Source organism: Trachurus japonicus, chromosome 5 (assembly GCF_045865225.1).
Source record: "Trachurus japonicus isolate A0001 chromosome 5, Traja_1.0".
NCBI classification, from domain to species: domain Eukaryota; kingdom Metazoa; phylum Chordata; class Actinopteri; order Carangiformes; family Carangidae; genus Trachurus; species Trachurus japonicus.
Window position 1 is genome coordinate 16685710 of NC_140911.1, and position 24703 is coordinate 16710412.

General features: G+C 39.6%; 1 protein-coding gene across 2 annotated transcripts in view; it reads right to left on the bottom strand.

The window, feature by feature from the left end:
- LOC146987397 (copine-9-like) overlaps window positions 1-19389 on the bottom strand; it is a 46874-nt gene extending 27485 nt beyond the window's left edge. The window contains exons 1-4 of one of the 2 annotated variants that reach the window (XM_085776569.1): window positions 19108-19389; window positions 15063-15103; window positions 7544-7590; window positions 3316-3419 (exon numbers count right to left, since the gene is read on the bottom strand). In XM_085776569.1, the coding sequence (XP_085632695.1) occupies window positions 3316-3419; window positions 7544-7590; window positions 15063-15103; window positions 19108-19184 (269 nt within the window). In that variant the 5' untranslated portion in view covers window positions 19185-19389. Of the gene's footprint in view, window positions 1-3315; window positions 3474-7543; window positions 7591-15062; window positions 15104-19107 lie in introns of those variants that run through there. The other variant, XM_085776568.1, reaches the window with a different exon arrangement.
- Between the last annotated feature and the right edge of the window lie 5314 nt (window positions 19390-24703).

The following is a 24703-nucleotide window of genomic DNA, read 5'->3' on the forward strand; positions in this document are numbered from 1 at the left end:
ATCAATTTAAGAAAATATGTAAAAGTCGAGAAAATGGCCTCAAACCTCAGAGGGCATAAACACGTCTGTATTCAGTTTTAACCAGTGATTTGGTGTTTGCGCTTAGAGTGCAGGGCCACAAACAAAAATCTTGTTTAGGGCCACCAACATCCTAGGGCCGGCCCTGCATAGATGGGCCATAACAAACACCAAGCTCAAGCAGAAGGCGACTCATTAGTATGTTTGGTACCATAGCTCCTCAGGCCTTAGGGTTAGGTTAATTATGTCATGTCATGTTTTAATCCTGTCATAATGGAAATGGATGATGAAGTGAAAAAATTAGAACGGTCGATTCATCAAGATGGCACATTGTAATTCACAGTGCAGTCAACATGTAAAACCTAATTAGACTTTTACTGCTGCACGGTTAAGGTGCGATTCAATCCTTTAGGGTGCTGACAGCAAATGTAGAACAGCACAATCGCTAGTGGTTGCCATTCAAACCTGTGCTTTCAGTGTAGTGATATTAACACTCACAGCTGGGTGCATGTTCTTCAAGCATTGCCGGTATTAGTTTAGTTCCCCACTGGGCTGGCCTGGTGGGTTTGTAAACTCACACTGTTTCAAGTTAAGTTTCTGAGGCAGCCTCGTTCCTCTTTAATGCTGCACTCGGTCTGTTTTGTCGAGTTTGAAATCTGTGGGAAGACAACTATCTCCAAATACTATCACACATCTACATTAACTTTGCTGAAGAGAAAAGGATTTAACTTCAACTTGTCGTAAGGTAAAAATCTGACAGAAATATACTGTAAGTCAATAATGTCAATGTCACAGAGAGGGTCTACTCCTGGATTTCTTGATGAATAATTTATAATATATGTACTCAAGAACAGAGCCGGCCCAAGGCATAAGTGAACTAAGCACCTGCTTGGGGCCCCGTGACTATTGGGGGGCCCCCAAAAGGCAAGTAACTTTTTAAAATTGTAGTGCGTAACTTTTGTCGATCCTTATAGAAACACTGTGTACTTACAAAAAACTTTGATTATGGTTGCATTTCAAATTGTTGTTGCACTTTTCTGTAAAAAATGTAAAAAGCAGATGATGTGTTTACAGTAAATGCATTGTCTGTTGGTTTATTTTGTTACTTTTAGTCGACCTAGGTGACATTCAGTATCCAAGTACTATATCAATTTGAAGATTAAATGTAAATCAACCCCAGGCTGCACTTTTAGTTAAATTTGGTGCCATTTCAGAATAAAAACCATAGATGGGTACAAACCTGCCAGGATATGATGATTCGAGTAAAAAATGAAATAGTATTATTGGCAGTAATAGAGGGCACCAAAATAAAGATTTTGATTAGGGCCCCATGGAGGCTTGGACCGGCCCTGCTCAAGAAACAGTCTTAGACCAACACTATTTTGGAAAGTTTGATCTTTGCAGTTTTATCCAGTCAATAAATGACATTTGTGATATTTGGGGCAAAACTTGTTACATTTAATGTCACAATGAATGATGTATCTGCTTGATTACATAGACTTGCTGCTACAGTGGAAAATAAAAATATAACTACCAGGTAAATGTAGCACTCAAACAATATATTTCAGAACAGAAATTACAAGTGGCCAATACCTGAGATGATGTCCTGCTTTTGTTTGTCACCATACATCAATTCAGTCCGTAAAACCCTCATTCTTCAATAGATTACTTTGCTCCACATCTATCCATTGTGACTCAAGGGTGCTAAAAATATCCTAGGTGGAGAGGTGGGTGATTAATAATTGATTTTGTCTACTGGGATGTTCCCTTTTATTGGAATACCCTCATAACCCCGTATCAGGGAGACCACAGCGTCCTCCTGGGACTCCATATCTGGGCCAAGCTGGAAATAGAGTCAACATCCATTTATTTCTGCCTCTACGCTGGTGTTTCCCCCCCCATTTTGATGTGTGGGAATGTGAAGCTGTATCTACAACAGCAAAGTGACCAATAATAATAACGTGCCCCCCCCAAAAAAAACAACAACTCCATACATTTCAGACAAAGACTGAGCTGTGATTTCATCTGGATTTAAATGATTGGGCACTAAGGATGTCACGATTATAGATTTTCTTTGTATGATTATTGTCAGAGAAATAATCACGGTATTACGATTATCACGATTATTATGCATTGATTAATTTACATCATATGAATGTGTAAAATCAAATTCAGTCAAAATATAATTACAATACACTAAATATTTTAAGTCTCTACTATTAATATATAACCATTAACCAATTATTAATCCTGTAGGGGAAGTGTTTTAAATATTCAAGTCATTAATTGTCATCTATCAATCTATCAAATGTTTAAGTTTATCATTGTTTTTTTAGCACAAATTACTCGCTAACATTTAAATTCCTACCAATTGTATGTTACGTTAGGTAAATGGACCAGTATTTCTTACATTTACCTTCACTTTGGTGCACATCTGCCTCTGTGTTTCCAACATAATCTTTTTTGGAAAGTGACGGTATTTGGAAATCTTTACGATTAATTAATTGTGGCGTTTAATACCGCGATTAATTGTGAAAACTAGTAACCGTGACATCCCTATTGGGCACTTATGGAGAGAGTGAGAGGGGTTGATGTGTAGCAAGGGGCTACAAGCCGTACAAAGCCAACAAGCTCCACAACGGTTTCACAGGATCTCTCACAGACCACGACCTCGGCCTGGGATCCACAGTAGTTGACTTTTGTTTGTATCTACTCTTCTCTGCTCTTTTGTTTTTCTTCTACCTCCTCTGGTAATAATGATACATGTGGCTGAGAAGTGCTCCTCCTCTTTGCTGCAGTTCCTTAGCAGGCAGCAAGCTGAAGCTGCTAACCAGTTGTGAATGTATCATCAGTCAGTCAGTCGGGAACATTGACTTGAGATATTTCAGTCTGGACCAAACAATAGACTGTCAGTGTTCTCCACAGACCTTGGGTGATTGATTAAAAAAGGACATAACAGCTATTCAGATGACTGAAGTACAACTTAGGCTTTAAGTTTAATTAAACGTAATTGATCAAATCCTGATATCACAAAGATCTACACAGGTCTGACCCATCCACCAGGAACTTTTCCCTCCTATCTTCAGGCTAATTATGACACACATGGGCACAGTGAAGAGCAAATGAACTGCCTCTATGCTTTTAATTCTTTCATGGTGAAGAGTTTTGACTGGGGGATAGTGGGTATGAGTCAGCGGGCCAAAATAAGAGGAGGTTTGATTGAAGTCATTCCCTGGTTTAACAAAGGAAAAAGACAGCAGTGCTGTAGAGAGAGAAGGCGGAGATGTTCCCACTTACACATCAAAGCGAAGGTTCTGTTTCTCTTCAAAGAAGAAATCAAGGACAAATTTCCTCACAAAGTCGGGGTTCAGCGTATTATCGATCACTTCTGTCCGACCGAACTAGAGGAAAGACAGAGACAAGAGCAACAGAGAGGAGGACAAAGTCAACCCCACTATGATGTGATCTGATGTGTCCACAACAGGATGAGAGGGAAGTCTTACTTTAGGGCTGGTAGGTCTGTTTGTGTGCTCCAAGAGATGTTTCAGCACAGACACAGGGCAGAGATTAACATTTTGTCATGTTTACGTCACTGAACGTGTGTTTAGAGATTAAGCGAATAAATACCTGTGACTACAGTTATAGCTGATTTATAAAAGGGGTTGTGCAGCTGTATATTATGCAATTAAAAATGGTCACATCTATGTGATTTGATTTGATTTGATTTGAAAATCTTTAATGTCCCCGAAGGGCAATTTGGTTTGCAGCAAAAGTTCAACACAGTAGAGCTCACATAGCACACACATGACACAATAAATACATATAAATACATATAGTCATCACAGATTACAGTACTGTACATCCTTCCCAACAGGTTCGCCTACAGCGTATTAAGGAATCTAACGGCAGACGGGACAAAGGATTTTAAATATCTGTTTGATTTGGCCTGACACACACCATGATCTCTTTCTCTTTCTTTCTTTCTTTTTATTTATTCCAACCAAGGCAATTTCACAATTTCACAATATCATCACAAAATTTCTTTAATTGTATTGGTTGGAAGGTTAAATCCAGTTAAATCTGAACTTGTATTAGTAATTTAACATCTATTTAATGAAGGCTTTTAGGTAACAGAAAGGCGTGTGAAGAATATTAGATTCACTGCTGAAACTGGCTGCTCAGAGGATGAGCCTCTACATACTCCTCTGTCTCACCAAAAGATGCAGGAAAAGTACTTGGTATATGAACCTCTGAGTCCTTCCTCATTTAGTATGCATCGCTTTATGAATAAATGTCTCTGGTGAGTTGTGTCACTTTCAACATGATGCAACACAGTCGTAGTCGTCGTAGTAGCATCAAATAATCCCAGAGTAAAGTGAGGCCTGAGGTAGGTGTGACTTTTCTCTTGATCTGATGCTGCTGTTATCTGTAATGAAATGTGTGTGTGTGCATGAGATATTAAGAGGGAAAAGAGGACAGAAAGACAGACAGAGGGAGAGTGAATATGTCCCAACACATTCAGAAATTCATGTAACAGCCATAACATGGAAAGAAAGTGTTGGTTGAAATGAGGATAGGATCGTTGTTGTTGTTGTTGTTCTCCACAAGTTGTTGTAAAAAGTAGGTTAGCATGGCTGTGTGTGCCTCCTGTGTGTTCAGCTGGCATTCGGGCGCTGCCAGAGACGAGCTAATGAGGGAACCTAACTCACTTAACTCAGTTACATATTACTTTTTATGTATCTTTGTGGCCATGGCACTCCAAATATAGCATTTAATATTTAAAGGTGCCATATATTATCAGTCAGGGGTGCAAACTCGTCAGGGGTAAAAAAGGTGACAAGATATCGACCGGGGGCATGCTCCCCCGTGATTTAAAAAAAAAAAACGAACTTTAAAGGTGAATTTACAGTCAATTTTAGCATGAGACTAGGGTCCAGATTTACTCAGGTTTGCACAGCTTTTGCTCCTGTTAAACCTGCACAATCTGTCTCTCTGTGTTTGGTTTTGAAACATGTGAAGAGGGTCTTCAAAGACAAACAGAGGGGCAGATTGCTCAGCCTATGCAGGTTTAGCATGAGCAAAAGCTGTGCAAACCTTAGTGAATCTGTCACTAGATGTCCATCAGATGAACCTTGCAAACCTTGCCTTCAAACTAAATACAATTTAATACAGACTGATTGGTTCATTGTGAAACATTTATTTATTGATGTAAATGTGTTTTCTGTACGTAGGCTATGCTCCGAGGCAGCGCTGCTCTTTCTGTCCAATAACACACATGAAGCTTAAAAATGCCATAGGCTACATAAAACATATTAAGCGGCAATATGTATTTAGAAGATGTTCAAGCAAACAGTTCGGTTCACGGTTTTGTGGTCATGGTTTTCGGTTTGATCGTTGGGAAAATCAATCATGTCTTGTATATTCAGGTTAAAACTGAAAGAATGAGGCAGTCTGACATCTGATCCATCATTGTGACAGTCTGAGGTTAAAAGTAGGTGAGATTCTGGCTGCAAGAGAGGATCATTGATAGTTCCAATATGTTTTAATTTATGTATAATTTATACTTTTACAGTGTTTTACTGAAAGTTTTTTATATCCATAATAACGCCTGAGATGAACCATGCTTTTTGTTTTCTCCTTTTGTTGAGCAGGTTTGTCGTTGCAGTACTGTACCGTCTCTGTCACCCACACAAAAAAATCTAGACGGTTTATTTTTGGCAAACCTGCGACAATTAGTTTTCTGCTAATTGCATCAAAAAGTTGCCCACACTCTACCATATGGTGACGGTATACATGTCCTACGCAGGCTGCTCGTCGTCTCCTTCTTCTGTACGCTCACGGAAAGACGCACACTAGCGCTCAGGGAGACTGTCAGCGTATGAAGTGGGCAGCTGAGTGGGACCTTGAAAGGATAAGGAAGATCTACAACTGTGGCTACGCTCCAACCTGGCAACACAGGCCTAAAGAAAGCTCCTCTGCTTTTCAATCGGCTCAAAATAAGGCACAGAGGAAAACACGCTTACAGGCCAAATCATATGCTTCAGTTGTTGCAATGCACAGTTAAAAGGCCTTGCTGGTATGTTGCTGGCAAGAGGAGGACAGCTCTGGCTCACAGCTGAGGTGGAGTCGCTGAGGAAAGTAAAGTTCTCCTGTGATGTTCTCAGATGATGAACCTCTATCTTCTCGCAAAAAGCTTAGAAGAAGTTTTACTTTACAACCTCGCCCCCCGATTCACATTGATTGCATCACAATAGTGTTTCATTGGCAAAGATTTTCACTTTCTCTCGTTTGCACGTGGCAAATTTGGCAGTTTTGTTTGAGAATCTCTTCAAATTAAAGGATAATTTCCGTCTTTTACAACCTGGACCTTATTTCTAGCATAAAATACGATCATTTTTACTCACCCATACAACTTTGGTGTCATTTGGAGTTGTTTTGACGAAATTAGCCCAAGTGGAGCGGCGCGTATATCCGTATAATGCGAGAGCACGGGGCAGCGCAATGCAGCCTGTAAATAACACATTATCTGCTGCAAAACTCGTTCATTTCGCCAATATTTCGTTATGATACACTAGTGCTATTCCCCTCCGAGCCCGTGGTGGCATGTTAACAACATCCGGGGTCTCTAGGTTGACCTACTGACCTCTGACCTGGATGATGTCATCTCCGACCGCTGCCCGGCTCATTCTGATAATAATCATTCTGCTTCGGCATTCGGGTCCATTTTTATCTCAACTAGCCGGAGCTTTAGTGAGTCCAGGTTGAGGAGAGGAAGCCTGTGGAAGCTGAACTTCATCCAGCTGCTCATTTTGTTCTGACAAGTCAGAAACACGCAGAAACGAACCGTAGCATTAGCGGTAGCAAGTTAGCCGCGCCGGGCAGCGGTCGGAGATGACATCATCCAGATCAGAGGTTAGTAGTCAACCTACAGGCGCAGCATGTTGATAACATGCCACCACGGGCTCGGAGGGGAATAGCACTAGTGGATCATAACAAAATATTGGCGAAATGAACGAGTTTTGCGGCGGATAATGTGTTATTTAGAGGCTGCATTGCGTGCCCCGTGTTCTCGCATTATACGGATACGTGCCGCTCCACTGGGGCTAATTTAGTCAAAACAACTCCAAATGACACCAAAGTTGTCTGGGTGGGTAAATGATCTTATTTTATGCTAGAAATAAGGTCCAGGTTGTAAAAAACGGAAATTATCCTTTAATTTGAAGAGATTCTCAAACAAAACTGCCAAATTTGCCACGTGCAAACGACGAGAGAAAGTGAAAATCTTTGCCAATGATACACTATTGTGATGCAATCAATGTGAATCGGGGGGCGAGGTTGTAAAGTAAAACTTCTTCTAAGCTAAAACTACACTTAAGGTAATATAACTTCTTGTAAGTTGAGTGATTTCTGTAAAACACACAAGTCTTTCTGCTCAGCCTTGTTTAATCTTTCAAAATGGAGATGTTAGTTTTAAAGCAGCAGAGCTACATTTTACTCTGAATTTAAGGTTTAAATTTTCACTCACCTCTCTCCATTCTTTGGTGCCCAGACCTTGAACGTACAACACCACAACTGGAAAGAAACAAACACAGGGACTGAGGGTTACTTTTATATATTGTATATTTCGAGACAAAATACATCAGTTTATATAAAAATATATAAATGTATGGGCTGCTTAACGTGATGTAGGTAGTATTTTTACTTTGGATTTTGGTGTTACTGCAGGCAGTGTAACCCTATTAACACTAGAACCGCCGTGAGGTCATTTTGACCTCTCTCACTTCTTAAAATGCATGTAACTCTGTTTGCGTAAAAACCCTATGTCTCCAAGTCGATTACTTTTCCTAAAAGTGTGTTTGCTTCACATTCATAACACAACAGTGTGTGTATATAAAAATGTATAAAATTGATTTTCCAATCATTGAAATCTGGGCTAAATAATGTCCATTTAGTCACTCAGTTTGTCAGTTAGTTAGTTAGATAGTTATATTAGATATTTAGCTAGTTAGTCATTTTGACCTCATCCCACAACACAACACGAGTTCAGATATTAGAAAGTTGTCAAACAGTTAAACACAGTGTCAGACAGATAACAAATGAACATTACTCATAAACATTGAACATAACAATGAAAGTCCCTTGCTCTCATGAGAAATGGACATGAATTCAGAAATTTGTAACAATTTTGAAAATTTATATATACACTCACTGTTCGAAAAATAGGAAATTAATGAGTCGTCTATATTGGTTGCCTAGCAACGACTATTGTTATTTTTTGTAAAGTATGTGTGTGTATATGAATGTGAAGCATTACTATAAAGTGTTTTGAGCTGTGTGTCTGGCTGGTTATATAATATATATGGCTGTATAAATGCAGTCCATTTACCATTTTTGCATTAGAATGAATGGAGGTCAAAATGACTTCTTGGCGGTTCTAGTGTTAAAAGACAACACACAACATCCCTCTCACCAGGGCATGTAGAGTGCGATCGCTGGGCCACAGCTCGCACCGCCGGCCCAGTGAACGACGACCTGGCATCAGTTACCTGCTCGGCGACGACAGCGGGCTGCACCTGCTGCTCAACACCGGTCAGAGCATCTCTTCCCCGTTTGTTGAGGTTTCATGAAAAAACTAAGTTTCTTTTGCCCTTCCCTGTATAACTCCTCATCTTCTCGTCACTTCATCTGTTCTCTTCTTGTATTACTTTCTCACAGATAAGCTCCCTTGTTTCTTCTTTACTGTAGCTCAATAATATGTTCATTTGCTGCTCTCTATAAATCCAGCAAATCAAATTTAATTTTGTGTTTGCAGCCATCAAGCCATCTCCTTCCAAACTCTCCATAGCGGAATCGATTACAACACGCAAAAAACCCTCATTTCAAGATTGCGGTTTGCGTGTGTTGTCATTTAGGCAGTCACTCAAACATCCGCTAACCAAACAGGAAAGATTTTATCGCAAGCATACAATTTAGCGCTCCTTATTTGGGATCTGAATAGATCAGGTCCTAAGTGTCATCTATCACATGTAGAGACAAACAACCTCACACACTCACATTCACAACTAAAGGGCTTCAGCCGGCTCTTTGCCCAACTAACAGTAATCTGAGCTAAAAGAGCAGAAAACAAATCATATTTATTTCCCTATATTTATAATTCATCACAATTTCCAGGATGTAACTCAAACTGTCACCAGTTATTGACTGCAGCTCTAAACTGAGTCAATTACCATTTAAGTCATGAATTGACCAGGGGGAACTGCATGGTTTGGTCATTTATCAGTAGCTGTCAATGCTGTTTGACATTATCAGCAGGTATATTGACCCCATTCTGTTGCGGCCGGACATATCGATCTGACAGAGGACTCTAACCTGGGACATGAAAGAGCTGAGGGGGCACTGCGGCCACAGCGAGTCCAGCTTCCCTCTTTCCCCTCCCTTTGAAGTTGAACACCCCTCTGAACCAATCATTACCCTGCACCAGGGCTCTCCGCCTCTGCCTATAGCTGGACCATGAGGTGTTGTTAGGGTCATGAGAGACTGGGGTAGATAATATGCACTAGTTATTATCAGGCCTACGCAGTGGGCAAGGGACACAATGTGATATGATCCGTACTTATCTTACTGTGTTGAGGTATGGGGAAACACATATAAGAGCACTTTACAAAAGATTTGCATTTTACAAAAAAGAGTCATAAGGATGGTTCATCATCATGCTGGGTACCTTGATCATACAAATCCGTATTTTAAGATTTGAGGACCTAGTGAAATTCAAAACAGGTCAGATTTTGTTTAAAGCCTGGAATAGGTTGCTACCAATAAACATCCAAAAAATGTTTATGGTCAGAGAAAGCATATATGATTTAAGAGGGAACTGTAACTTTAAACAATCTACCATCCATTCTACCCTGAAAAGTTTTAGCATCTATTTTTGTGGTGTTAAAATGTGGAATAGACTAGATGAGGATATAAAAATGTGCAATAACTTAAAACAATTTAAAAGTAAGTACAAACATACACTCTTGGACAGCTATAAAGAACTTGACAGCTAATTTTACTCTTTTTATTTATAATCATGGTCTTATTTCATATAAAGCAGCAATATGTTTTTAATCTTCTGAATTGTATGGAACTACAGATGTACTGTATGACATGAATCACAATGTAAGGGGGGGGCTGAACTTGATAAGCTTTGCTTCCTTCAGCCCCTTCTCAAACTTGCACAGTATCATTATTGTTTTGTTTCTTGTTACATAGATTGTTTGTCTTTTGATGTGCTTGTTTGAGACAAATAAAAATCAAATCAAATCAAATATTTCAACCTCTTAAATGCCACTAAGGGTCTCCTAACACCAAAAGACATGCCATTTTTTTAACGATGTGAAGCAGCATGGGATCATGAAAGCTGTTTTCTTCACTATCACAGCTGATGAAAATCCGTCACGTGACTGAAATAATGTTTATAGTGTATTCACATATTATGTTTTGTCACATATTTTTCTTGACATTGTTGCATTCTCACAAGCTCCAGCCCAGAAAGTTTTTATAACACTGAATCATGGATCAAGACAATGAGGCTCCACCTAACCAGCGTTTCTCCATTGATCAAACCACGAGGCTCTGTTAAAGGGATAGTTCAACATGGCATTGGCAAATTAGCCCATTGCCATAATCCCTATAGTTTTAGGAGGAGGTTCATTAGCTTTAATTGTCGGTGCAAGCTATTCTTAGAACAGCGGAGCAGAGCCGCGAGCTGCTCAGAGCTATGCTATACGGAGACTCATGGGATTTATTGGTTTCCCACACACAATCCAACAACTGCATAACGCTCTGGTGGACAAGTTGTGACCTGCACATTCACCACGCTATGAGATAATAACACAACGTTACCAGACAGAGTTGTTTTAGAGGTAAATTCATACAAAACCGCATTCTGGAGTTGTTGGATTGTGTATTTGATGAGTTTGAGAAAATAGCTCGCACCGACAAATAAAGATAACGAACCTACTCCTAAAACTGTAAGGATTATGGCAATGGGCCGACTTGCCAAAAAGTTGAACTATCCCTTTAAAGCCAGACTGAGTGGTTTTTTTCCCCCCGCCTGAAATCTTGATCCATAACAAGTGACAGATACAAACAATTCAGTGAAACAAAACAAGAATGATGTCTGCTGTCTCTGTGATGATGCAGTGTTTTACCATAATTGAATAAAGGATTTCTCTAGATTTGAAAGTTATTGCAAAAATAAAGGCTGCTGTAAGGACACAACTAAAAATGACATACAACATGGGTCTGTTCATTTTTAAACATGTGGAAAAGTGGAAAAGCATATTATAACTTTCAAATATCTTCTCAGTGACATACATTGAATACACATACTACATCTTTAAGTAGCACATACATGCAGGGCCGTTGCTAGGAATTCTGGGCCCCCTTAAAGAATACTAAAGTGGGCCCCTCCCCCTAACTTTTCCTTTTTTTTTCTTAGACTACGTATGTATTATCGTTTTTTATTTAGCCGTCTTTGTTTTGATGCTAATGCAGCATTACACTGCAAAAACTCAAGTATTTTAGCAAGAATATTTGTCTTATTTCTAGTCAAAATGTCATTTCTAGTCCAAACAAATCTCATTCTACTAAAATAAGACACATCATATTAAAAAGTAGCTTGTTTTTAGACACTTTTTACTTCTTTCAAGCAGATTTTCACTTGGAATAAGTAGAAAAAATCTGATAGTGGAGCAAGTTTTTCTTCCTTATTACAAGCACAAAAAACTTACTTTCACTGGCAGATTTTTCTATTTATTGTGAATTTAAGTGAAAACTATCTAAAAACAAGTTCATTTTTAGGTGATGAGTCTTATTTTAAGTGGAAAGAGATTAGTTTTGACTAGAAATGAGACATTTGGACAAGAAATAAGACAAATATTCTTGGAAAGATGTTGAGTTTTTACAGTGTACTATGAGTAGCCTATTAGTCAGGGTCTTACGCAGAATAAATCAGTCATACAAAGATTAGACTACTGGGGTTTTTTATGGGCCCCACTGGGCGCTGGGCCCCTAGAATTATCATCACCTTTCTCCCCTATCCACAAGTTTCCGACGTCATCTATGGACAAAACCGGAAGTCAGTTTTGCCGGTTTGGTGGAATTGTACGTTTACGTTTCCATGGTTTTCAGTCGTTGTCATAGTTGCGGTAAACGCATGGATCTATTAACGCTGCACGGATGTCAATTTGTGTGATATCCACTGTTAAAAGCTGCTGTGATTATCCATGCGTTTTACAGATTTTCATTGGGGGAAAAAAAGTCCTCTAAATGACTGAAAGTGAAACTGATGCAATTGACTTTTTAAATAATAGTAATATATATTACAAAAAATAATAGTAATGTTTATAATTAGTAATGAGCAGGCTATAGCCTATCATTACTGCTACTGTAGTAATAGCGAAGTGGGCCAGAGTAGGCTACATCTCCGGATCAGCGCTGCTTTTATACGGCTGCTTCAGGGGAAATGAATTATGGGTTGAAGATTTCAGTTGGATTCTACAAAGGCAGAGTGAGCTCATCCCACTGTGTCTACGCTCAGCCCGTGTTCAACATTAATAACACAGTGAGTGGTGCAGACTGGCTGGACCAGCAACAACCAACTGAGCTGTCCCATAATAACATGTGTGACAGGCAGCACAGCTAGCCGAAGAGCCTGTTCCTCGCTAACCTCATTTAGTGTTGACATGCACGGTGGGCCGAAACAGTTCTGTTTTTGTATGATCAGAATAAATAGCAAATTTATGTCTATTTCTTATTTTTCCGATGTGTCTATAAAATAAATAATGATATCTTAGAGATCCGAGGCTGTTTGCGACACATGCCTATATGCCCTGAGGCTAAAGCCTGGTGATGTGCTGCTGCTGACAATGTGGGAAGAGCATTATTCATTCATTCAGAAATTTTATTTAATAGGATAAACCCCTTGAGAGGAATCCTCTCGTTTTCGAAGGGGGTCCTAATATACATTACAAACCAAAAAGAGACAAGACACAATCAACAATCTACAAACATACAACAACAAAGACAACAGACATCAACACAGACATAAAAGAAATGAGTACAAAAATGGACACAACCTCTCGATGGCCGCAGTCAGATGGCCATAGCAATAGCCTAAATAAACTAAGAGAAATGTAAAATAATAACATAATATTCAAATTAAAAATTACAGTGTAAAAAAAGAAAGAAAAAGATATAAATCATCTGAAGCATGTGCAATTTAACTCAAAATAAGAAGACACAGAATATTTGAACCTATGAAAAGATTATTATTATTATTATGTGTCTATTATTGCCCTATATGGTGTAGCTATAGGTTCAGTAAAGCTGAACCTGAACCTTTTTGACGGCCACATCATTTAGTCCAAGCATGGATGCACCAGAACTTTCTTAAACTAAATCATAACAAAACAGAAATTATTTTATTTAACAGTCACAGTGACAAACTTGATTTTAACAGTGCCATCGGTCCCCTGTCCTCTTATTGCCACTCCTCTGCCAAGAACCTTGGGGTCATTTTTGACAATGATTTTAAGTTTGACAAGCAAATCAGCGCTGTAGTCCGGACGAGCTTTTTCCATCTACGACTGCTCGCAAAGACAAAAGCATATCTTCCACGTAAGGATCTTAATACAGTTATCCATGCTTTTATCACCTCTCGTTTAGACTATTGCAATTCCCTGTATGCTGGCATCGATTTGTTTTTAATACGCAGATTGCAGGTTGTGCAAAACGCTGCAGCACGCCTACTGACAGGGACAAAGCGTCACCATCACATTACCCCAATTCTCCGCACTTTACACTGGCTACCTGTCTCTTCTAGAATTAATTTTAAAATTGTACTTATTGTTTTTAAGTGCCTGAATGGCCTGGCACCGTCCTACCTGTCTGACCTTCTTGTTCTTCACCATGCCCCCCGAGCACTAAGGTCTGCTAATCAGCTGCTCTTAACCATACCGAGAGCAAAACTAAAGACGAGAGGAGACAGGGCATTCTCTGTGGTGGCCCCGACATTATGGAACAGCCTACCTCTGCATATTAGGACTGCACAAACACTCGAGCACTTTAAATCTCTTTTAAAAACTCATCTCTTTTCCTTGGCATTTTAGTTTTATATGTCTCCACTCTTGTTTTATTGTTTTATTGCATGTTTTTATTGTAACTACATTACCTGTTCCATCTAGTTGTATTGCCACTAGTTTGCTTGTGTGTTTATTGTGAAGCACTTTGGTCAACCTGGGTTGTATTTTTAAATGTGCTATATAAATAAATATGTATTGTATTGTATTGTATTTATTTAGTCGTTCTTTATCACTTGCAAATCATGTTTTGTGTCTGTGAATCACTTGTTGTCTATAATTCCCTTTGTCTCGCTCCCCACACTCTTCTTTCAAACAGCTCAGTGTAGCATCTCTCGCCGCTGCTTCAAAAGGTTACTGTGCGTATATGTGTGTGTGTGTGCGTGTGTGTGTGTGTGTGTGTGTGTGTGGTTTAGAGGAGTTCCCCCATCGAGGACTCACCATCACCATGGGGACCGACCAGAATCGAGGTCCCCAGGGGTCCCGGCTGATTTTTGAGGTCTAAGTTTTATGGATTGGCTTTTAGAATTAGGTTGCGGTTTGGGTAAGGAGCTCAGGAACGCGTTATGTCAATGAGTCGTCCCCTTGGGGATGTACACAAACAAACATGGATGTGTGTGTGTGTGCGTATGTGTGTGTGTGTGTGTGTGTGTGTACCCAGGAATCATTAAGTGCCAATCATGCTCCAGTGATTAGTTTCCCTAATTAGGAACAAACTTGATTGAAAGTCTTTTCCAGCTCAACCCTGTCTGTCACTCGGCTGCTGGATTGTTCAGTTAAAGCTCTGTTAGAAATTCCCCGTGTTAATGCTCGCTGGTGCTTGACGTGCCTTGATTTATATTAATAATAATAATAATGATTTTGATTAGAAAATAAATAAATAAACAAAAAATGTGACAGTGGCAGCAGTTAGCCTACCTGGATCTGACTTGGAGAAGGTGTCCATGTCTAACAGGTTCCTGCAACATAAGGAAAGACATGACTGTTAGAGACTCTTCTTGTTGTTTTCCCATACATTTGAATGAATGAATGAATGAATGAATGAATTTATTTATTTCGGTATATCAAGCTTATATAACCGAAAGGGTGTAGGTTGAAGCCAAAGCTTATATACCCCTACCCCTTTTACCTTAAAAAATTAAAATAAAAAATAAAAAAAATATATATATACGCATTAATACAATAGGATCAGATCACAGACATTTGAAATTAATCAGTACACTTACATTTCTGATCACAACAAAATAAAGAATTGTACACAGCGCATAACCCAAAATAGTACAAAATCATTGAACTTAATTTTCCATACTGTAACGAGAAATTATGTTGTTCTTATAAAGTTTTTTAAAGCTGACTAGAGTACAGCATAATTTAATATTTTCAGGACAATTATTCCAGATGTTTTAACCCCTCTAACAGAAAGACAGTGATTTTTTTTACAGTAGTTCGAGTCTTTGGTTTCTCAAATAATAGTGGTCTTGAATCCTTCATTTTAAACAGATTCTGGATATCTTGAGGAAGAAGTTTATTTTTTGCTTTGTACATGGTTTGTATTGTAATGTAATCAACTAAATCCCTGAATTTCAAAATGTTCAGGCGACTAAATAGTGAGTTGGTTGGCTCACGGAAAGGTTCATTATTACTGATGATTCTTATAGCCTTTATAACCTATTTCTTCTATTTGGGCAAACATATGTATGTATTAAGGGATTTATTAGGGCTGCATGTTGGCAGTGGTTTCACTCCAGAAAGGCAACAACTCCCACATCTATAAGATAAAAAAAATGTGGGGCAATGAATCATCAACCAGAATAAGAAGCTTTTCTATACAAAAATCACATGTTGTGCACGACTGGACCTGATGCCTTTCACCTGACACTCCCGACCATTTTTACTGACCGCTGTGAGACACTGAAGTCATTTTTTTCTTGTAACGTTTCATGCGTGAGTCCTTCTTGAACATAATAATATGTGGAAGCTGGGTATCCAATCAGATTCCTCCCCTACCTGCTGAGACTGACATTATCTCCTGGCTCCCCCATTCTCGCTGACCTACCTGACATTTTCACTCTGGCAGCACCACCAATGTCACATTTTAGCTTCCACCTGACAGCTCTCCAACCTAACCCCCCCCCTCTGGGTGAAGAAATGATCGCTAGGATTTTCCACTTTTCACAGGATAATTAGTTTCTCTGTCATCCCTCCTCCACAGCTTTATAACTATACTCTATCTGCTAAGCCCCGCCCACATGTTGGGGAGACAGTCAGACTTTTGAGATTTGATTTGAGGGTCCTGAAAATGATTCTGGGGAGAGATGGCTGATTATTGATTGATTGATTGATTGATTGATTGATTGATTGATTGATTGATTGATTGATTGATTGATTGATTGATTGATTGATTGATTGATTGATTGATTGATTGATTGGTTGATTGAAATGTTTATTTCGAATATGAAAATAAAGTAATAAAAAAAAGAGAATAAGACAAAACATTTAAACATGAAATATAGAATACATATTCGAAAAGGAGTGAGAAGAAGTAAAACTTATAAACTCCCACCCCCTCTCCTTATAGACACAGTCGGCAAGCAAGGAAACGTCACTTCCGGTTAGGGCCGTGGGGGAAAACAAACCATTTTCCCCATACACACTCATGCAAAAAGGCGGCATTTTAAACCTTTGTCAAACGCTTGTTCGCCGTCCTGTCTTAGTTTTAATCACATGTATGTGCTGACAAAGAGCTATATATTAGAAAACTCATCACGATCTGGGTCGATTGCTGTCCGTACATCTTAAAATATAAAGTTTTCACAGCCATAGCCTACACCGAGTCAGCAGGGTCGGCAACCTTCACTTCCGGTCAGAGCGTTACACGTTTGGAGAAGATGAGCGAAGTTCCGATATAAAAGTTCAGGTTGTGGTTTTTGAATTTATTTGCGGTGCAAAATAATACACAATAACTCAGGCAGTGTCTACGAGTGTCTAGAGCCGGCCGGCGGCGACTAAGAGAGCGTCAGAGCCGTGGGGGAAGACAAATATGACTGACTGTGAAATACCTAATATTTTTAAACGTACGGACAACAATCGACCCAGATCGTGATGAGTTTCTAAAAATATAGCTCTCTGTCAGCATATACATGTGATTAAAACTAAGACAGGACGGCGAAAAAGCCTTTGACAAAGGTTTAAAATGCCGCGTTTTTGCATGAGTGTGTATGGGGAAAACGGTTTGTTTTCCCCCACGGCCCTAACCGGAAGTGACGTTTCCTTGCTTGCCAACTGTGTCTATATATGACTAGCTAAGATCCTTGTCTAAACATATCTTATGTTACAAAATCATGAATATAATTTATTTATAATTTACTTTACGTTTTAATTTAATTTACGTTTACTTATAATTTACTTATACACACTAATTATACATACATACTAATTATACAAACATACATACATACATACATACATACACATGTCCACATACAAATACATACACAAACACACGCGCACATACATGCAAAAGGAAAAAAAAGAAAAAACAACAACAACAAAACAAACACACAAAAAAACAACAACAAACAACACCACAAGATAATGACCAGTATAAAAAGATAAAAATAAATATGCACAGCAACTTCATTACACTTGGTGCTACCCAACATTTTCCTCGTCCCTGTACCTCTGAAAAATAGACTCTTTGTACCTCATTTTAAACTGTTTCATGCTTGGAGTCCCCAATAATCAGTGGGACTGCCACCAAGGATAACTCAAAGAAGTTAAAAGTTCCTAACATAAAATGCTCAATGTTCAAACAACATAAATAAAATGTTGTTAGAATAAGAAAAGAAAAAATCTTGTTACTTTACATTACACAAGTCAAAAGTCCATGTGGAATATAACATTTTATTCATTACCTTAATCCTGCCCTGTGTTTTTATTATTTAATAACATGGGCGAAGTCACTACATTGTGAAATTTCCACAGGGACCCAACAGACCGAACGTATGGTTTAGAATAATTAAAACAGTCACATCAGTTACACATTTAACCATTTGTATCACATTAGAAAAGCACTGCTGTTGAAGGGCAGTGGGTTAGGACACATTCATTTATCTTTAAGCTTTTATGAATTGTTGATATGTTGTTGTGTTTTATTTTCCCATGATAGCCTACTTATAATTTATAGTTTCATCCTGTTTTATGAGGGGCTTGGTTTTCTTAGGCCTACTGCAAAACACTCAAGTTTATTAATAAATGAATAAAGTTTATTTATATTATTATTATCATCATTATTAAATCAAACTGTTTTATTGTTAATTCTGGTATCCCCTTTTCTTTTAAAGCCTGACCTTGACACCAACACAAACATTTGTACATTTATAATTAGATTATGTTGTTTTAAATTAATTATGACTTCTTTGAGAGAAAAAACAAACATCCCTACATATTTTGTCTGTTTTGTTTTATTTATTCATAGAAAAACAGTCAAATAAAGAAAAAAAAAATCCTATAGAGCCCCACAGTTTGGGTTTCACTCTAATGTTGGTTTCTATGTGGCTCATTTGGGGTTTTACAGTGAGTTACAGTGGGGCTATTAGATGATGATTCCTGTTCGTCCTTTCATCTTCCTTATTAGATGAACCATTGTTCAAACCAGAGTCAGTATCTTTTTCTTTTCATGTGATCTCAGGAGCTCTCCAAAGCTCTCAGAATAAACCCTGCACTGATGGTTACTGCACCCCCACGCACTTCTACACCCACAGCACATGCAGATTGTTCCTTAGGACGAAAATAAAAGAGTTCATACGCGCGCGTTGAAGAAAATATTCTGAGTTCAACCTGAGGAAAAGTCTTAGATAAATAGAAATTATATGTAGAAATAATAATGACAATAATAATTATAATGTTAATAATAGCAACTTTAATATCAAGCTGTCAGTGTTTTAACAATTGAGCTTCTTACCTGCAGGAAACTGTGACTTCAATTTTAGTGGCGGGGACGGTGGAGTTGAGGGGGTCGAAATCTCCTATTGTCGCCATGGTTTCAAATCACTTCCCCCGGGCAAATTATGGTTGAAGTTGGCGCTTTTATTCCCGCCCCGAGTCTCCTTGAATCGGCTCCAGGGTGTTTGTTACATCCACAGAGAAGGTGCGAGGGACCGGGGAGAGAGGAGAGAGGAGAGAGGGGGGGCGGGTCTGTGGTGGTGGGCTGAGGGCTCCGGTAGACGCGCCTCGCCTCGCGGAGGGTTAAGAAGAGGCATACCTGAGGAGAGGATGAGGCTTTCATTCATGAGAGAGAGAGAGAGAGAGAGAGAGAGAGAGAGAGAGAGAGAGCGAGAGCTCCTTCAGTCTCTCCTCCCGTCGGCAGATGGAGGTAGAGACTCCTTGGTTCCTCCTGTCGCGTCTAACTTCTCTCTTGTAGTCTGAGTATGGAGGTCGACTAGTGTCGAGAAGGAGCGGGCACTGTTGAGCCTCCATACATAAAGTTACAGTGATTTAAAGGACAATTCCAGGCGAATTCAACTCGGGGGTGTATTTTCACATCATTTTAGGTCTAAGAGAAGGAATCTGAAGATTTTCAGTTTAATGTCTCCTGTTTTGCGGTAGTTGCGTCTGTCTGCGCATCGCCACGGCAGCGATGAATGGGAGTGGATGTAAGTTCCGCTGTTTAGGCTGTTTCCAGCCCTCAAAGCCGCAATTTTTTTCCACAGACAGCGTCAGATGGCGACTCAAACATGCACCGAGAAGTTTATTTACTTCAAGCAAGCCGACATGTTTGTAAAACTAGATCTAATTCAAAGTCTCCCGGAGTCTCGCGCAAGACCCAGTTGCCGTGCTCGGTGTGTTCAGGTGCAGTGGGAAAAGCTACCGTTTGTGTCATAAACACAGGAATATCAACTCTTTACTTACTTCAAGAAAAAAAAACTTCTCGGCGCATGTTTGAGTAGCCACCTGACGCTGTATGTGGAAAAAAATGTACACTTGAAGCAAGTCAAGAGTTGATATTCCTGTGTTTATGACACAAGCGGTAGCTCCGACTGCGCCTGAATACACCGAGCACGGCAACTGGGTCTCGCGCGAGACTCCGGGAGACTTTGAATTAGATCTAGTTTTACAAACATGTCGGCTTGCTTGAAGTAAATAAACTTCTCGGTGCATGTTTGAGTCTCCATCTGACGCTGTCTGTGGAAAAAAATTGCGGCTTTGAGGGCTGGAAACAGCCTAAACAGCAGAACTTACATCCACTCCCATTCATTGCTGCCGTGGCGATGAGGGGACAGACGCAACTACCGCAAAACAGGTTGAATTCGCCTGGAATTGTCCTTTAATTTCCTTGTGGATGCAACATTGGCATCAACCTAAAAAAAATAATGACACAAGTTAATTCAAACTTGTATAAAGTTAAAAGGAAGTGATGATATTTTATATCCAAATGGTAAAAGTAAACTTCGCTGTGACGTCACAATGTTCTGGAAATCCCTCCGACACTGTAACTCAAGAAACTGTGACCAACTTTCCTGCAACTTTACTGACTCTCAGGGCCGTTGTATAGGGGAGAAAGGTGATGATAATTCTAGGGGCCCAGTGCCAGTAGGGCCCACAAAAAACTAACTAATGACTTATAGTACTCATAGTAATGCTGCATTAGCATCAAAACAAAATAGGCCAAATAAAAAAATGATAATACATACATAGGCCCAATTCCGATTCTATTTTTCCATCCCTACCCCTACCCCTAGCCCTTAACCCTTGCCCTTGAAACGGAGCTACAAGGGGTAAGGGTTGAAAGTCAACCCCTACGAATTGAGACACCACTTCAACAATCACATACGTCATCAGTCGTCTCTGCTGGCTTTCACATAAGCAGACGTGACGAGCTTTTGCCACAAATCCTCTATTCAGAACCATGTTAACTTAATAAAATAAAATAAAATTTAATGAAGAATGATCGGTTCATTGTAAAACATTTATTTATTTATGTAAATGTGGTGATTTCTGTATAGGCTACAGATCCCCCAGGCAGTGCTCCTGTGTCCAAAACACATGAAGCTTCACTTTTAATTCAAACAAATTAATGCGACAATTGTTACATTTCATCAATGAGACCAGCATTTATCTCCTAAAAAGAATGTAACTACGCGGCGGTAAACCTTTAAAACCCTGCGGGTAAGTTAATTAGCGGTCGTCTTTTCTACCGGGACGAGGTCGGGAGGTTGGCCGGCTGACGAGCTCTCCGACCGGGTGGTGTCTCTGTGATGAGCCGTTGATCTGCTCCACAGGTGGAGGCTCCAACGTGGAGCTTCACTTCTCCGAAAAACATCGGAGCAAATGTCTAAACAGCCTCATGTGGATAAACCGGCCGCACATTGGGGATCTAAACAGCTACTTTCTGGCATGAAAAAATATTAAAACTTAACAAAATGACGTAATAACAGCGCTACAGTGAGAAATAAATCAGCTGCCGGTTGCCGCAAGATGCATTCTGGGAAACTTGCCATAGCCCTCGGTCCGTAGTGTGCCCCTGAAAAATCTCCGTTTCGAGGGCGAGATAGCCCTACCACTTCCCCCTAACCCTCGTCTGAACCAGAATTGGGACACCCCTACCACTTCACGTGAACGCGCAAAACGAAGGGTTAGGGCCAAGGGGAGAATCGGAATTCAGCCATAGTCTAAGCAAAAAAGTGGAAAAGTCAGGGGCCCACTTTAGTGTTCTTTCAGGGGCCCCAGAATTCCTAGCAACGGCCCTGCTGACTCTACTGTTGAAGAAGGAAACAACCACAGAGCGCAGATTTCAGTTTTTCTTTTATTCACAATTGCTACCTGCTGCTCAGTTCACCTTTCATTATAGTCTGTCACCTGCCAACAATTAAGCACAATTTATAACAAAAAAAAAACAAAACAGGTAGAATTACTTAGAAATGCGTCAACAGTACAAAGAAAACTCTTTACACAGAAAACATCTGAATGAGTGCAATACAGCATTTCAATAAAAGATTCTGAAATAAAAAGTAATCTGTAAAACAAATAAAATCATTACAATTCACAAATGAAATAAACTTTAAGTATATCATGCAAATGTGGTGAGTGAAAAAGTACAAACTGAGTGAGAAAGAGTGAGATTGAGTGAGACTGGGGAGCATAATAATAGTAAATCAGAATTCAGGATTACATTTGACTTTCGTGGTGACTATTTCCTTCATTTGAAAATAACAAGGCTTTTATGTCCTGTGATTGGCTGTTCATCAGTCGCACAACGGCAATGATGCCAAAATAAAAACAAACTGAGACCACGACTGAATCTGAAGTCCACTTAGATAGCTTTAAAAGTTGAAAAAAAAAAAGGTTAAAACCTCAGAGGGAGATATGGACGTGGCCTGAAATGACTGAAAAGTCTTACTTGGCTCAAATAAAACTGAGTAGACTGCTGTCCGGTCAGTGTGCGTGGAGCTGCAAAATTAAACCAGCTTTAAATTAAAGAACTTGTATAGTATGTGGTCAATATAAAAACAAACACTCACACATGTCTATTAGGACAAAGGGATGAGAAGTGACACGGCTTAGAAAGCGAATGTGTTGTGTGGTATAAGAGAACAGACTTTGGCCTCCAGAGTCGAGCAGAACACCAAATTCTACTAGTTAAAGAAATTGAGATTTTCTGTGATACGTTTGTTAGCTTTCTGTCTGAAAGAGAGAGAGAGGGAGATCGACTCATGTCAGAGTGAGAGTACTGAGCTGGAGTTGGGACACGCTACAGAGAAACAACTAGCCTGGCTCTGTCCAAGTGTACAAACTCACCCACCTACAGACTAGCACGAATCCTTTTTGTTTTTAAAGTCTATTTCTTTAAAATCACTCTGTTTGCAGTTGTGTGTGTGTGTGTGTGTGGCCTCGACAAACTCGAGACATGTTGTTGTTTATTATTGAGCTTGAGGCTGTGTGCACATCTCTGAGCATTATACGGAGCTAAGCAAGCTGTTTTCCTCTTTATGCTACATGATCAATGTCAATCTTCTCATCTCGCTCTCAGAGGGAAAGTGGAGAAAAGTACCCCCCCTCCAAAAAAAAAAAAAAAAAAAAATCCTACTAAAATTCATAAGAGAATCAATAAAACCACTAACTTTTAAAGGCAGAAATGAAAATCTCTTTGTGTCTGTTTCACTCTTCTGGGGGAGAATGCCTAATATGTCTATTGACCAAAATCCCATCGCTTTAACTTCATCGAGAGCGTCAATAAGACTCAGCAGCTTTATGTTACTGCATAACAACAACCAAGAGAGTGATCAATGAAACCCTAAAAAAGCTTTAATGCAAAGCTAACGCTTTTAATGCTCTACAGTCAAAACACTTATCAACAATGAGCAGCGAAACCCTCCAGGCTCTTAAAACCATTTAAGAAACAGAAAAATACACCTGAAACTGGACCAGAGGAAGTAGAGATCGGATCCAGTGTTACTGAAGATAACAAAGGCACAACAACAGTCCTGAGGTACAGCAGCCGTCAAAACCGTAGTTTTAAATTAAATCTCAACAGAACTCTGTCAAGAAGAAATTACTTAAAAAGCACGGATCTCCTTAGTCCGAGTAGTCCGAGTTAGAAATGTCTGTCCAAGTGTAACCTGAAAGAAGGCGCACATGTTTCTGAGCAACATGTGTGTGTGTGTGTGTGTGTGTGTGGTAATGGTTGGGTAGAAAATATCTCAGCACTGACAGGAATCAAGCGGACCTCGCTTCACTAGATCCCCAACAAGAGGGAACATGGACAAGGGCTTCGGTTCACAGATTTACCATGACAACGCTCAGTGCCTCTTATGCTAACTTGTCAGTGCTACTGAGGAACACAGAGAAATGCCTGGATATGGACTCAAGTAGAGGATGTGGACATTACAAACTTGCAAATGAGAAAAAAGGGATAAAAGGAAGGAAAAAGAAAGAAAGAAAGGAAGGAAGGAGCAGCTTGGTTATGTTCAGCACTTCGATCTCGTTGATTATAATTTGCGACAACGGTGCTGTGTGAATCCATTTCCTCTGTGCATGTATGAAGATCCAAACTAAATGTATTAAATCATATTAAACTTGAAAGTTATCTTGTTAGATCAGAGGATCTGTCGCCCCCCTAAAGACTCTCTTACTCTCACGCCAAGGGTTCCTTGCTGAGAGCTGCTGGTCACTACAATCACTTGGCCCTATCTGCACCGACTGTGAAGAGATGACACAACTAAAACTGTCAGACAATGTTTGCAACTTTCCAAAAACACCACTCCATCCAACAGGCTCGCCCACTTCATTCACTAGTTGGGTGTCCAGAGACATGAAAATGAGCCTCGAGGTCTCTCAACCTTTCATTTCCCATTCCTTACAGATCTACTTCCATTACTTTCCATGAACACAACAGAGCGCAACAACATAATTGTGTGCGCCCCTTATCCCTCCCTTTTTTGTGCAGTTCGCTTTATCTTGCCACTCTGGGGACCTGCAGCCATTTGAAACATATAAAGTGCTTCTGTCTTTACATGTTGTCAGGATGACATCCTCCGTAAATTAGCTCGGTATCCCCGTGG